Source organism: Sorex fumeus, unplaced genomic scaffold (genome assembly GCF_029834395.1).
Source record: "Sorex fumeus unplaced genomic scaffold, SorFum_2.1 ptg000122l, whole genome shotgun sequence".
In the NCBI taxonomy this organism is placed as follows: domain Eukaryota; kingdom Metazoa; phylum Chordata; class Mammalia; order Eulipotyphla; family Soricidae; genus Sorex; species Sorex fumeus.
The window spans coordinates 1,238,575-1,253,822 of record NW_026606179.1 but is presented as its reverse complement, the minus strand read 5'-3'; the positions used below and the strand labels follow the sequence as shown (position 1 = coordinate 1,253,822).

Sequence of the window (15,248 nt, the reverse complement as noted above, 5' to 3'; positions counted from 1 at the left end):
TTTCTCTTTCAGCAAATCAGAATCTCCAAAGAGAGATCCTCAGTGCCAGTTCTCCCCCATGAACCGGGTGGGTCTGTCCTCTTTCCCCAAATCACTGAGTGGGGCAGACCTTGCTGATAAGGCCAAGGACAAATGCAATGCCCAGGAATGGGCCTGCCGTGGGCCCACCTGTGCTGGCAGGACTGTCATGGTGGCTGGGGAGGCAAGACTGAAGACACCAGGTGTTGAAATTCTCATAATTTTAATGGTCAATAGCTTCTGGTTGGCTCTGAATGGTACAGTTAAACAATATACTTAAAAGCCCCCCTCCCAAGCACATTCACACCCCCTCAGTAGCGCTGCTTCCATCAAAGTCCCGCTGCCAGGTCAGACTTCCACAGCCTCAGATCCTGTGGGTCAGAAACCCACATCTTAGTGTAATGAGTCGGAAAAACCCTTGGTACACTTGTGATCTGTTACTTTTTTTGTTTTGTTTTGTATTTTTTAAAGAACAAGTATTAAACCAAACAGCTTCCCAGGCTCCGATGGCTCTCGGAGCTAAACTGTTTACTGTGGCAATCTGAATACTCGGCATCTCTTGTGGGCTGGGTTGTTTGCTTCTCTCCCGGTCCGTCGGTCCTACTGAAATCATACGGAGTAGAGTTCGTAGATCTTCTTTACACAGTACACCAGGGCGGCCAGTGCTATCGTGTTGTGCAGTCTCTTTCTGTGCAAGTCGTCCTTCCGGACCAGCACCACCGGGGTGGAGGAAGTGAGTGTGTGCAGGGGCAGGCGGGACAGTTTATAGGCATCATACTCCACCTGGTACTTGCAGCAAGGGTCAAACTGCCACGAGATGCCGTAGAGGGTGCAGCAGGCTAGGCTCAGCACACCAGCGGGCAGGGAGATGTAGTGGGAGTAATCTAAGGGCAGTGCCAACGGGGTAAAGAGGCAGGCCGTGCCCGCCAGCACGGTGGTCTTGTGCAGGCAGTTGCCCACAGTGATCCAGCGGGCCGTCTCGTCACCGATGCGGGTGGGCTCGATGACGATGTACTTGTACTGGGCTTCCAGGGCCTGCTCCAGCTCATACTCAAACTGGTCCTGGGCATTTTCCCCATTGTAGATCTCGTGCACAATGTAACAGTCTGTGGCCGACAAGCTCACCCTAGTTCGGGGTGGGAGGGGCATCGGGAGTGGGGGGGTGGAAAAAGCACAGTTAGTTAGGCTAAGGCAGTTTCCCTTTCTCTGCTGAGCTGCTGAGGGGAACCTCGCTTTAGAGTTTTTATCTCCCTGGGAGCCCAACACCTAATAATCAGTGGAAGCATTTTCTGAAAGTAGTGAAATCTAAGACACAGAACAGGAGCACCCTGGTCCCTACGATGACAACCTACAAGACAAGCCGGGCCAGGCAGCAGATGAGGAGTCGATCTGTTAGTTACCAAAGCACCCCAAGGCAAAAAGAATGACTTCAGCCAGAATCACATGAACACACCCAAACAAAGCCCCAGGTCAGCAAGATGAAATCACTCCTGGTTAATCGGGCTGGCTGCAAGAAGAGTGACTGATGGAAACCAAGATACCCCCCTCCCCGAAGAAAAATGCCAGACCCTCTGCCCTCTGCACAGTCATCCCAGGCCTGCAGTCAAGGAAAATAAATGGTGTAGCCTTGACCATGAGCAATAGGGAAGGAACCTGAAGGAGCCGTGCTGCACCTCCCAGCTCCTGCAGGCCTCCAAGCAGGAAAGATGGAGCCTGCCAGTGCACAACTGAGAAAAAGCAGGGCTTCTATCCTCCCAGGAACAGACACCAGGGACCCCTAAACACCCACCTCCCCACACACATACACACCCAGACCCAACTGCTGCAAGCGGTGGCACTGACCCCCACACAGGAGGATCCTGTCACAGACCCACCAGATGCCCCCATCCCGTGCCCCAAGGGATGCAGTGATATGGAGTCAAGGGGGCACTGTCAGCAGGTACAAGACTCCTCTGTGCCTCACCACTGCACCACTGCACAGAGTCCCCAAGGGGCTCTGACCCTAGCAGACGGCGTGTATCCGGTTCATTCTGGCCTGCCCTGGCCTTCGTCATTCAGCAGTTTCCCCCACGTTTTTGCAAGCAGCTCATCCCCCAAGACAGTATGATGTAGAGGGATGCTTGAGACTCAGCCCTTGCAGCTACACCTGGTTCTGAAACGTAACTGTGACCATGAGGAGGCTGAGTGTCACCCTGCACACGTCTCAGATAATGCAGCCCTTTTCTTGAGCACCTCTAGCCTCCAGGCTGGTTCACTGTCCAAGGACATATGGTCCAGGCCCCCACCAGCCTCCCAGAGATTACAGCTCCCTGCACATGCCCTCCCACCAAGGCTCAGCAGTGTGCCAGTCTCACAGCGGGAGACCTCACCTGGGCTCCTCTAAGAAGCTAATACTAAGTGCTCAGACACAAAGGCTCAACTAGCTGTGATGGTGACAGGCTGTGCATAGCTCTGCCCGGCTTCAACACTAAAAGGCTCACGGTGTTACGGGTGTGGATGCTGGGTACTCTGAAGCAGACTTCGGGAAAGGGGATGGGCAAAGGGGACAAGCCACAGAGCACCGTGCTCCCCAGGGAGGACTCCCAGGCGAACTGGCACTGTGCAGGCTCCTTGAGCACACAGACGAGAAGCTAAGCGGAAGGGTTCAGAACTCCCTGGGGAGGTGCTCAACTCCCAGGTGGGAGCCAGTGTGGTAAGAGCTGGGCTCAGGACTCAGGCCAAGGAACTCCTCACCTGGAAAAGGCAACTGCAGCCCCTAATTAGATCACAGTGCCTAATGACACTGGGCACTGGGGAGAAACCCATGCCCAGGGGAGGAACGAGAGCCTCCAAACAAGGTACCGCAGTATGCTCCTGTGCACAGTTGGGCCAGGAACTGACACTCCACTTGAGCTCCGCAACACCACCCAAAGTCTGAGAAAAGGTAACTGCAGGCTGTGAGCTCCTCCATCTGGTTCCAAAGACGTAAAAGAAAAGCAACTAGGTACTGCTACCTACAGGGTTTAATAAAGTCACCAAAAGGCGTGGGTTTCTTTAGTCAGAAAATTGAGGCCTAGGTTCCATGTGGTCAGAGATGAGGGGTATGGCAATGATGGTACCCAATGTGTGAGCCAGGGCTGGCCCAGATGTTTCCTTGTGCTGCTCCAAGAGAGGTGGCAGCGGGATCCAATCCTGTGCCCCTCAGCAGGTGCCCTGCAGAGAGTCTGCCATGGCAAGCTGCCTCACTCACTATCCAAGTCAGAGCTCTCTGGTTACCTTGAGGAACACTCAAAGCCAAACATGGGCAATCAGGTGGGGAATTCTGGACCCTAGTGACCCAGTACTGGTAGGTACAGCAGGAAAATACCAGTTAACCCCAAACCCTGAACTGCCCACCCCATCACCTCAAAAAATAGAGCTTACTGCTTCCAACCTCCTGTTATCTTGCCCCTTCCGAGCACCCAGGTTGCCAAGGCCTTAACTTCTGTCAGCCCAGGACAACCACGTCCTCTCAGGAATGTGAGAGGATGTTGGGGGTATCCTGCCACCAAGGCTTCCCGACATTACCCATCTGCCCCAAAGGCTCCTTCTGGGTCCTCAGGCAGTAGCGGGGACAGGGTACTTCTCTCTGTGAGCACAGACGAGTAGTGTGGCCATGGGCCCTAGAAGGAAAGGCCAACACCCAGGTGCTAGGCCAAAAGTAATAAACCCACTTAAGACATTGCCTCAAAGGTTGGAGTGATAATCCAGTCACTGTGGTAATCACTTACCAAAGCGATAGTGTAACAAGAAAGGTACCTGCCTTGCACACGGCAAACCCAGGCTCAATCCCTAGCACCTCATATGCTCCCCGAGCACGGTCAGCAATGATTTCTGAGTGTAGAGCCAGGAGTAACTCCTGAGCATGGCTAGGTGTGGCCCAAATGCCTCCCCCCTCCAACAAAAAACCTGTCAGAAGCATGCAGGTGGGCAGGGGTGGCACCCCTGACAGCACAGGAAGCCTCCCAACCATTACAGCGTGAGGTGTGTGCAGCAAGGCCATTCTCACCCCCCAACAGAGGCAAACCCAAGCGGCTTCCGAGAGCTCCCATCACATCACCCAACCTACTCGAAAGAGGCAGCCGCAGTACCCACGCCGTAACTCCTCAGGCCCCTTGTCTCAGCAACAGCCCAGCAAGATTGGACACACACAGCCCAGAAACCCCAGTGGTTCTACTACAGCCATGCCTGATTAGGAAGGGATGTTGGTTTCCACCAGAGAAGGACAACACCCAAAGTCTGAAGAACCTGATTTATGGGCTGGAGGGATCCAGGTTTTGCATGCAAGAGGCCCAAGTTCAATTCTGCAACACTACAATTGTCTCCTGGCACTGCCAGGAGTGACCCCCAAGCACCAAGCTGAGAGTAGCCCCCGAACAAAGAAAACATCTCCAGGATTCCACATTATATATCAGATGGAGACAAGATTTGAGATGAACAGCACAATTTGGAGACAGGAGCCAGAATATGTCAGGCACAACTAAACCCAGCAATCCGCACCCACAAGCTGTGCCTGAGTAAGAGTCTCCTTAAAATTAGGTGCTGGAGCAGGGCCAACAAGTTCACCTGTGACCCTTTCACAGCACGGGCAGAAGCTGCTCAAACACCCAGATCCCTTACACTGTGGATTTTGAATTATCAAGTTTTGGCTGTGGTGTGTTCAGAAACCTAACTGTTAGCAAATTTGCTGCGATCACCACATTCAGATATGGGGACCCCTCAAGGGGTCAGAACCCAGTCTAAGCTAGGCTGTGTAACGTGGTTTTTCTGAACCTTTTGCCAACTCCACCCTCCCTTCCCCTCTTGGGATCCTGTGCCAGCCAGTTGGCCCCCGTAGTCCCCTGAGGCCCCACTGGCAGCCTTCACCTGTGATCCCTAGAGATATGCTAGGGATATCTAAAAGGCTCCGGCTCAGCTGAGTACTGGTGCTGTGCGCTGGATCTCTTTAGACACCAGGGGGTCTAGTCAGCGCCTCACCCCACTGCTACACTGTCTAGCACTCCATCCGGCTTGCTCCTGCTGCTAGGTAAAAAGTAATAAACCCACTTAAGACACTGCCTCAAGGGCTGGAGTGGTAATCCAGTGGGTAGGACACTTACCGTGTGTGAGGCCAACCCAGGTGTGACCCCTGGCATCCCATCTGGTCAGTCCCCTAAGCAAAGCCAGGAGTAACCCTGAGCACCACCTGGTGTGGCGCAAAAAAACAAACCAAACAAACAACACCCCTGAGGGTTCTGCATGTGCAGGATGTCAGCATCTCTAGCCTTCTGACACACCTAAGCGCCAAATTCACTTCAGAGGGAACTCCACAGCAGCGACCTAAGGATGCCAGGGGATAGAACAGGCTCTCACATGCAAAGCATACACTCCTCTCCTTTGAGCTGTTGTCCTATCCCTGATCTAACATATATATGTATCTGTGGGTGCCTCCCAAGCAGTGTTCCGAGAATGTTTGGCATCACATCCCAACAGTCTGAGGATGCACTGCTGCCCAGGTCCTGCAGTGAAGGCAGCCTGTACTGCACCCAGCAATGTTTGGGGAACCACAAACACTAGTGCTAGGAACTGACCCTGGGATGGGAATATGCCTTAATTACTACACTACCTCTTGGCAAGTATATATACATACATACATATACACTTGGGGAAGGGGAAGCTTTCTATACACAGAACCTTTCTTTGCTGAGAACTGACTGTCCCAGGAGTCCTGTTTGATCAAAACACTTCGTGACCCTTATAAATCTGCCATATTTGCAGGGACTTATGAGATGGGATGACCAATGGAATACAGACACCAGGAATGTGGGGCCTGTCTACAGCCCATCATCTGAGGCCCTCGGGTCTGCGGGGCTGAGCTGAACAGAAGCAGCTCTGGGGAGTCATCAAAGACGCACTTGGAGCTGACTTCTGGCCAAAGGAAACCATAATGAAGAACTGCCAGGGCAACTACCATTTCTCTGGATCTGGATGCACCATACACAGCCCGGCAGCCTCCCCAAGGATCCAGCCCTACAGTCCCAGTACAGCTGTAAAGTCCATCTCCAAAGAGTTGGGGGTCAAATCAATAATTTCAAACGTACGGTTCCTCCAAAGTCTGGCAAGAGTGCCCTCAGAACGACTATGACTGCTGCTCAGCACAGCTGCACTTCGTAAGACCAAGAGGAGAAGGAAACTCTGACCTTCTCCAGAGTGGAAACCAAGTTGGTGTGGACATCACACAGCCACCTCACTTTCACCTACGAGCCAGCACTTCACCCACATACTAGGGACACGCCACATGGAATGAGTTCACATGTGTTGGGAGTGGACACACACACACAGAGCAAAGACAAGCAGGATATGACAGTGCCTCCAGGAGGATGTTGCAATGGGGTCACCCAAGCTTCCTTTCTCCCCACTGGCCTTTGGGGCTGCTTCTGGGAGTCCCATATTTGGCTGTGGTGCTCAAATACGTGATCGCAGCACACCAGTGACCACCTGGGGATGGGGGACAAAGTCACAGTCTCATCTATGAAAGGCAGATCTACTAGTTTTAAAGTCATAGTAAAAATACCATAAAACTAAACAGAATTAAAAAGGTATGGTATACTGAGGGCCAGAGAAATAGTACAGCTGGTAGGGCACTTGCCCTGCATGCAGCTGACCTGGGTTCAACTCCTGGCACTCCATGCGGTGCCTGCAAACCCTGCCAGGAGTGAGACTGGAGCGCAGAGTCAGGAGTAAAGCCTGAACACCACTGGACGTGGCCTCAAAACAGAACCCAAAAACAAGGTATGGTGTAAGTAAAAATAAAATGTCAAAAACAAAGTATCCAGCTCAATTGTGTTAAATGCATTCATTCTTGTGCAGCTCATCTGGAGAATTTGTTCATCTTGCAAAATTGAAATTAAAGCACTGCACCCCATCAAACCACTCCCCAGCCACCACTGTCTCTATGAATCTGACTGCTCCTTGTTACCTCATATATTCAGAATCATGCAGTTGTTATCCTTTAGTTTGTGACTTCTTTCATTTGGCCCCAAGGTCGGATTGACCTTGTTTTAAATTTCTGGTTTGGACACCACACCGGACAGTGCTCAGGTATCAGCACCGCCGAGAATCAAACCCAGTCTCCTGCATGCTGAGCATTTTCTCCAGCACTAGGATTTTTGACCTGTTAAAAAATAAATTTCTCCTTTCTGGCTTGGGGAAGGCCGCCCAAGTAACCTTTATGAGATCCCTGGGCTACTCCCAGCAACACTCTACCAAGCTAGACGGTCAGCGCGAGGCCCAAAAGTGCAATGATGCTCAGGCTAAGCAGTGCTGGGAGGAGGTGGGGACCACTGGGTCATGGGGGCTGGGGGGGGAGGGGGAGGGGGGAGGGAACACAAGGGCTACACCCAGAATGCTGGGGGGAGGTCATACCTTGCATATGTGAGGCTCTGGGCTGCTCCCCAGAATGCCCTCAACCCACAAACCTCTGCGCTAGAGAGTTCGATGGACTGAGTGTAAGGCCTAGGTTCTAGTGCCAAGTAACCTGAGCACCACTGGGTGTGGCCTCCAAGCCAAAACCCAAACAACTGAGCCTGATTTTAAATCTTTGGGGAATACACCTAGAAGTGTAATAGTTGAATCACACACTAGTTCCATTTTAGCTTTTTGAGGAGCCACCTAGCAACTGCACCATTTTATATTCACACCTGGGTGCACGGGGAAGGATCCTGCCTTCCCTGCTTCCTGGTCCTCATCTGTTCTTTTCTCCTTTGTTCTAAATAGCAGCCATTCAAATGGCGTCAGGTGGTGTATCTTACTGTGGGCTTGTTTATTTGTACTTGAAAAAATACCAGTTTGGGGGCCAGAGCAACAGTCTATCTGGTAGGGTCCTTTCCTTGCATGCAACCCATCTGGACTTGCTGCTCAGTATGCCATATGGTCACCTTTCCCTGCCCCCAGTCCCACTGGAGTGATCCCTGACCTCAGAGTCAGGACTAAGCCCCGAACACAGCTGTGTGCAGCCCGAAAACCAAAATAAATGAATAAAATATGGGGCTGAGGAGACAGCAGGTAGGGCAAGGCATTTGCCTTGCAAGTGGCTGACCGGGTTCATGTGGTTCCCCCAGCACTACCAGGAATGATTCCTGAGTGTAGAACCAGGAGTAACCCCTGAGCATCACAGGGTGTGACCCAAAAACGAAAACAAAAAATAAGCAAAATGGGTAAGGCACTTTCCTTGCACTTGATCAAATCAAGTTCAATCCCCAGCACTCCACAGAGTCGTTTAGGAATGATCCCTGAGCATAGCACCAGGAGTAAGCCCTGAGCACAGCCAGGTATGGCTCCCAGAAACACCAAAAAAAAAAATTTAAAATATCTACTTTAGACGAAATTTTCATGTCATACAGTTCATTCAAAGAGTACGATTCAAAGAACTGAAGAGATACTAAAGTCACTTGCCTTGCACACAGCTGACCCAGGTTCAATTCTTCCTACCAGATAGAGTTCCCTGAGCCCCACCAGGAATCTGAGTGCAGAGCCAGATGTGGCCAAATCCACCCCCCACCCACACGCATGTGCACATACACACCTCCCCCCCAAAAGTATACAACCAAGTAGTTCAGCACTTACCAAGTTGCAGGACCACCCCACACTCAAGTTTAGGACATTTTCACCACCTCTAAAAGATAGTCCATTTTCACCCAACCCTCCCGGGACAGGCCTTGGAAACCACCAATCTATTTGCCCCTAGTGAATTTACCTGTTCTAGACATTTCCTGATAAGTATATGACAGGTAGTCTTTGTGACCTTTCTAATTTAAGTTTTCAAATATCACATATGACAGCAATTTTGTGACTTTTCACATGTTAGACATAAGTGTGTGATATATATTTCTGTTTTGATGGGGGGGGGTCACACTCAGCAGTGCTCAAGGGAACATAATCTGGTGCCAGGGGGCAGAAGCTACAAGTGCAATTGGGAGACACTTTATTTGCTAAAACAGTGTAGGTCTTCAAGGGGATACTGAGTGGTTTTTGTTTGAAAAGGAGGCATTAGGCCAAATAAAACTGGGCACCTCCACAGAACCAGAAGAATCAGATCAAACTTAAGTGGCAGTACTTGCTGCAGGCCCACTGGGCTCTGAAAGGTGGTTGGTGTTTGTTTGATGGGTGGTTTTTTTGTTTTGTTTTTTGGTGGGGGGGGAACAGGGGACAGTTGGGCTGCACCCAACCTCCCAATGGTGCTGGGGAAACCATGTGGTGCCAGGAATAAAACAGATCAGCTACTTGCAGCAAGGCAAGTGCCTTAAGCCCTGTACTAGGGGCCAAGGATATCAATCCTGAGTCCCTTGAAAGCAGCTGTTTTCCCTCAAGCTCCTGCAGCAGAGGGTCTGATGGCAACAGGATCCCAGCAGATGTCACGGAAATAACGTTGCATGAGGCATGTCAGAGAGAAATAATAACTACGGTAATTAGAAGAATTGGTAGCTGAAAAACTCAAGCAGATACCTAACGTCAGGTTGCTCTCCTGCAACAGGTGAGGTGAGAAGTACCACCTCTACCCCCACCTCTGGCCTAGGAAAAGGCACCCAACACCGCTTCTTCGGGAGCGGAAGAAAGCTGTAGGACGAGGCGGCCGAATTCTACCCGGCCAACTGAAAGATCAGTCAGGACCAAAAGGCACAGGCCTGTAGTCCCAGGTATTGAGGACAGTTCCAGACAGAACGAGGTACTCCCAGAGCACCTGACACCCTCCTCTGAGCCAGAGAACAAGTGCAAAACACTCTTCTGTGCTGGTAAGCGAGCAGCTCTTCTGTTGTGGGAACAAGAACACAGGGCTGCAAGTGTGGGAGGCCAATGGCCTGAATTCAAGTTCCCTCTCAGTTACTTAGTGGCTTTGTGTGGTGGGTACCACCCCTTGCTGCCTTGCGCCAGAGTCCTTCCTGTGCAGTGGAACAAAGGCTCAGCGTGCCCTAGAGCTGCGGGGGGACAGGATGGGGATGGTGAGGGACCATCTCCTCCTGTACCAGCCAGGCCTGGCCTCAGCCTCTCCCCACTGCCCTGGACACAGGTATATTCCTCACCCTAGCCTGGGGAAATATAGTGCTCCGGGCAGAATCTCCCAGGCACAGCTTATTCCAAGAAGAATCCAGACTGCTTGCAAAGAAACTCTAGGGAAGGTCAAATGTAAAGATGAACCAATCCCAGCAGGGTGTGACCCTCAGTAGCCCATTCCTGGGCCCCATCTTCTGAGAGCCAGCTGAATGGAACCCGTGATCCTCAGCGTTAGGTATTCACAGGCGACTGTGAATATCTGCCTGGCCCATGCAAGGCCCGGGTGGGGGTGGGGGTTGGGGTGGAGTGAGAAAAATGGCACACTAGCATCAGAACAGACACCTTGCACGAGGAAACATAACCCCAACGCTAAGGGCTCTGAGCTCCAAAAAGAAAGGATCGGCCAAGAACCAGGGGAATACCACTCCTGGAGTTTTATTAGGCCCTGCCCACATGGCTGGCAGGCCATGTGTTCTGCTGGGCGGAGAACCAAGCAACCCCCTCACCTCCGCGTCCAGGACCACAGCCAGCCAAGCCCCTGATGAGAACAAAGCCATCCAGGATGGGGGAGAGCGCAAAGGCGTGGATACAGGTGTGAGGCCCCACATCCAATCACCAGCACCACACACGCTTCTCTACCAGCAGACAGGGGTAGCCTGTAGACACACCCACACACATCACATACAGACACTGATCTGTCAGGGTCACAGTGCTGGACCAGGAGTGGCCCCTATCCCCCCAGCCCCAGCCCCACTGGGGAAGCCTCTATTTAAAAAAAAAACAAAAAACAAAAAAAACCCTGTCTCTCTGAATAGGCTACCCTAAGGCATATATAGCAGTTTCCTCTTTCCTTTCACTTCTAAACATCTTTGCAGTATACTATTTCTTAATAAAATCTGTTACTATCCTATTAAAAAAAAAAAAAGCAAAACTGTCCAAAAGGAAGACCAAATCCCGTGGAACTGGGTGAGGCGCAAAACAAAATGGAACAGGCTTTTAAATGTGCTGGGCAGGTGGTTGCCCCATCCAAGGGAGAGGAAGCCACACACAAAAAAAAGCAATTTTGCCCTATGGTCTGAGTATTGAGTCCAGTGCGCCGGCCCCTGGAGTACCCACACCTTTCTATCAGAGCAGCTAACCTGGCATCGGTATCAGAATCAGATCAAGCACATCTTCACGAAAGGACAAAAACAGGAGCTGAGCGCACACGACTATACTCACATTCCAACAATCACGGAGACTCCCAGATGCTCAGGGGCCCCGAGAGAGCGAAGACAGCAGCCCAAGTGGGACAGGAGGGACTGTCTGTGAGCTGGTCCGGGTTGGCACCCAAGTGGCAGAACACACAGATACCTGCACTGTGCCTTCCTAGATGGGCAAGTGTGTCTCAAAGACGCCGACAGGACAAGTGGCAATCTGTTTCGTGTGCTTGCTGCCAGTGTGCTGAATTTTGGACAAGAATTCAGGTTACAGCTCAGAGTCTGATGTTCTTCATTACAAACACTGTTGAATCCCTAGATTAATGGAGTGGAGAGAAAAATCAACATGCAAGCAGCTATCATTTTCCTATGTCCTCCCCTCTCCTATTTTAGTCTAGATCATACTGACCTAGGAACAGTAACAGAAATGTTCTCTATCACAGCTGCCTGGTACGGTGGCCACAAGTGGCGACTAGGCGTCTGAAATGTGGTTAGTTTAGCTGAGGAGCTGAATATTTCACTTGATTTAATTTTAATTAGTTTCTGTGTAACATCCCCATATGGCTAAGTGGCAGCTGCATTAACACTGCTCAGAGTGTTAATGAGAGTGGGCACCCAGGCATAATCCCTAGTGTCACATGCTGTCCCTTAAACAACATCAGGAATGCCCCTCCCAGGTCCCTCCTTCCCAAAAAAACACTACTCTAGATTCAAGCACAAGGTAAATTAAGAAGTCATTACTGACACATAGCTGACAACAGAAACTCTTCTGGACAATCTGGCACCAAGAAGAGCCTTGAAACATAAGGCACGCTTTGGAGTCTGTAACGCTGGCAAACCGCAATGTTTGCCCAAAGCGTTGCTCTGCTCTGGCCCCTGACCCACACCAAGGTTCCCTTAAACCAGCATAAATCAAGACTCCAACCATGCTTTCAGCAAAGTGGCCTTTAGTAGAGCTAGAAATGAAGCCGGCACAAATGTGACAGGGGACAAAGTCATTTCAAAGCGTCATAAACTCTTCGGGCATAAGAGCCAGTAATAAACTCAAACCTTATAGTCTACAGTGCGGGGGCAATCAATCCAGCCTGCCACACCCAGTCTCCTGGCCACCAAGCCCAGAAGAGGTAAGCCCAAAAGCAGCTGGCTAGCCCAGCTCTGTTTCCATTCCCTCCCTGCTCTGCGTGGGAGGACTTCAGAGTAGGAACTAGGTTCAGGCAAATCACTTCCCGAAAGAGTTGGCTTAGCCCCACTATAAAAGCAAGCAGGGGGCACACCTGTTATCTGGAAGGAGGGCAGATATCTGTGCCTCCCACACCACAAAAACCAGATGCCCCACTCCCAGCTGACACATGATACCTGCCCTGCCGAGGAGAGCTTTCAGTTCCAGGGCAAAGGTTGCAACCTGGATACGGTAAACCGAGCAGGCAGGATGATTCAGTCAGGTGAGGCAGGATGTGCTTAGAGAGCACTTGCTCCCACCAAAACAAGCTGACCGCTACTCCACTGTTCACCAAGCTCTCCGTGGAAATTCTTCATAATGTTGGCAACTAAGTTATATTCTCTTTAAAAAAAAAAAAAAGACTCCAGATCGAAGTCATCTGGGATGAGTATTTGCCTCAAGCCAAAGAGAAAAAGTCCCACGTATCTAATTTCTTGGATCAGTAACAACTGAACTTTGCCGGCATTTCCCCCTACAAGTTGTCTAGCAAAAACACCCATCTGGTCTTTCAGTTGTTTTATCCAAAAAGGAAGGCTCCCTCCTCATTAACACTTAAGATGGAGTTTTCTGAACTGGTTATTTCCTACCACTAAAGAAGCTGTTTGCATTAAAGATCTGGAAAACACTCGGGAGTTTCTGAAACCATCCATGATGACCTAAGATATATATACCTGGAACTGGGGGGTAGGGGGGACCCTGCTTGGCGCTCCTGCTTTTTCAGAGGTAAGAGAAAATACGGAATAGCGTTAGATAATACTCCGCTCAAGAACAAAATGCAAGCTAAAGGAACCTGTCTCAAATGCCAAACAGGAGATGTCTTCTGGGTTCGAAACCCACCTGCAGGCAACGGCAATGAATAGATTGATGGAGTCAGTAAACAACACTAATAATGGAGAGCAGTGAGGAGGAGGAAGAGGGGGAGGAAAAGGGAAAGCGAACTTGACCATTTAACTATCCTCACCAAAAAGACAAAGACCGGAAAGAAAGGGGGAGGGGGGAAAAAAAGCAAACACAAAACTTTTCTTTCTCGTTGATCTCCGCTACACCCATCAGGCCACAACAGAATGGGCAAGGCGAGTCTTCAATGTGAATCTGGGGCGATTCCGCCAATACACATCCTTTCCTAAACTTCCACTGACGGGAGAGCTTCCAGTGCTTTCTACTAGCGAAAACTGGCTTCCCAGGAGCAAATTGAAAAAAAAAAAAACCTATCATGATCGTAAATCGAACACGAAACCGGCCCAGCACTCCCACCTCCTGCCCTAGAAATCGGCTCTCCGCGATGGAGAGGCGCCCCGGGAGAGCCGGGCTCCCGCTCCGTCCCCCCGGCACTCGTCGGGAAAGGTCACTCCAAAGGACTCGCACGCAGGATCCTGCTCGCGGGCGGCGGGAGTCGCCCCAGCAGCCCCTCGCGGCTGCAGCGCCCGGCCGGGGGCGCGGGAGGGCTCCGCGGGGAGGCTGCCAGCACGGCCCGCCCGCCGCCGGCCCCCCGCACGCGCCCGCTCCCTCGCCTGCCCGGGAATCGTTCCTCGCCATGGCGCGGCCGCGGCCTAAATGGCCACGCGCGGCGGGAGCCGCGGACGCCGCTCTGGTTTCGGGCAGCCCAGCAGGCGCCCGGGCTCGGGCCTGCGGGGCCTCGGCTCCGACCCGGCGCCGCCCGGGCCACCTCGCGGGGCCCCGGCGCCGTCCGGGCCCAGCAGCCCGCGGCCGAGACCGCTGGGGCCCGGCCCGCGCGGGCGCCGGCTCCCACCCGGATCCCGTATCGGCCCGGACTGGCAGCCCGCGTGCCCGGCGGGGGGAACGGGGCGGGCCGGGGAGGCCGGGGGCTAGCGCAGGGAGGGCATTGCAGCTCCAGAAGGCCTCGGAGGCTCCCCGGACACCGAGCCGCCCGTCCTGGGGGAGCAGCAAGTGCCCGGATCTCACCTCTCTCGGGAGCTGCCGCCGCTGCTGCCCGGGCCAAGACGCCTCCTTCCCCAAGCGGCCATCTTGGAGACACTCGGCTCGCAAATGTCTCGCGCCAAGGCGGCCTCGGGGCAGCGAGCGGGCGCCCGGGAAATGTAGTCCGGCCCGCCGCCCCGGACGGGCCCGGAGACGCGCAGCGAGCCCGGCGGGACTACGACTCCCACGATGCACCGCGCCGCGGCGGCCTTCGCCTCCTCGCGCCGGCTTGGGGGATGTAGTCCTCCGCTGGGCGGAGGGCAAGGGGACGGCAAGGGGAGAGTACAGTTCCGGGGCTCCTGGGCCGAAAGGAAGACGCCCCGGGATCCGCGGACTAGGAGTCACGGTTGCCAGCCGCTTATATGGCGTCGGGATCGGGAACAAAGAGCCGGAGGAGCGCGAAAGGGAAAACGCCTACAGTTCCCAGAGCGCCGCGGGGCAGCGTCCGGCGCGGCCGCCACCGAGGGGGCCGCGGCGCTCTCGGGGCCCGGCGCGCCCGTCCCAGACTTGCCCGCGCCCGCCCGCCCGCCCGCTCCGCCACGGCGTCCCGACCCGCCCGCACGCCGCCACCACCCACTAAGGTCACCGGGGGCCGGGCGCCGACCGGACACGTGGCGATGCTTTGGCCTTCTCACCCGAACTCCCTGGGTTCGAGAGAGGGCGACGAGACCCAGCGTCCGTGTCCTCTGCGAGGTCCTCGCTGGCCGACTTGAAGGGGAGAAATCTGGAAGGAAGGAACGTGACGCGATCGAGCCGCGAAGGAAAACAGAGGAGGGCCCGTGGGTCCCGCCTGCACCGCCGCCGTGGCCCCCGCTCAAGCCCTCGGA

General features: G+C 53.1%; 1 protein-coding gene across 2 annotated transcripts; it reads right to left on the bottom strand.

Annotated features, from left to right (window-relative positions):
* Nucleotides 1–224: 224 nt before the first annotated feature.
* TMEM11 (transmembrane protein 11) lies at nucleotides 225–14,555 on the bottom strand. 2 transcript variants are annotated; one of them, XM_056136072.1, is made up of 3 exons: nucleotides 14,407–14,522; nucleotides 11,287–11,579; nucleotides 225–1,144 (listed from the first exon to the last, which is right to left on the bottom strand). In XM_056136072.1, coding segments are annotated over exons 2-3 (519 nt in total). In that variant the 5' UTR covers nucleotides 11,289–11,579; nucleotides 14,407–14,522; the 3' UTR covers nucleotides 225–627. The 2 variants fall into 2 exon arrangements, with proteins under 2 accessions (XP_055992047.1, XP_055992046.1); XM_056136071.1 differs by lacking the exon at nucleotides 11,287–11,579 and having other exon boundaries at nucleotides 14,407–14,555.
* Between the last annotated feature and the right edge of the window lie 693 nt (nucleotides 14,556–15,248).

What these genes read in the sequence shown, in the direction of transcription:
- TMEM11 (XM_056136071.1), bottom strand. Translation starts at nt 14,468, where the DNA reads ATGGCCGCTTGGGGAAGGAGGCGTCTTGGCCCGGGCAGCAGCGGCGGC. An exon ending in GGCGGCAGCTCCCGAGAGAG is followed by an intron (nt 1,145 to 14,406) that starts GTGAGATCCGGG and finishes ACCCCGAACTAG; the next exon opens with GGTGAGCTTGTCGGCCACAG.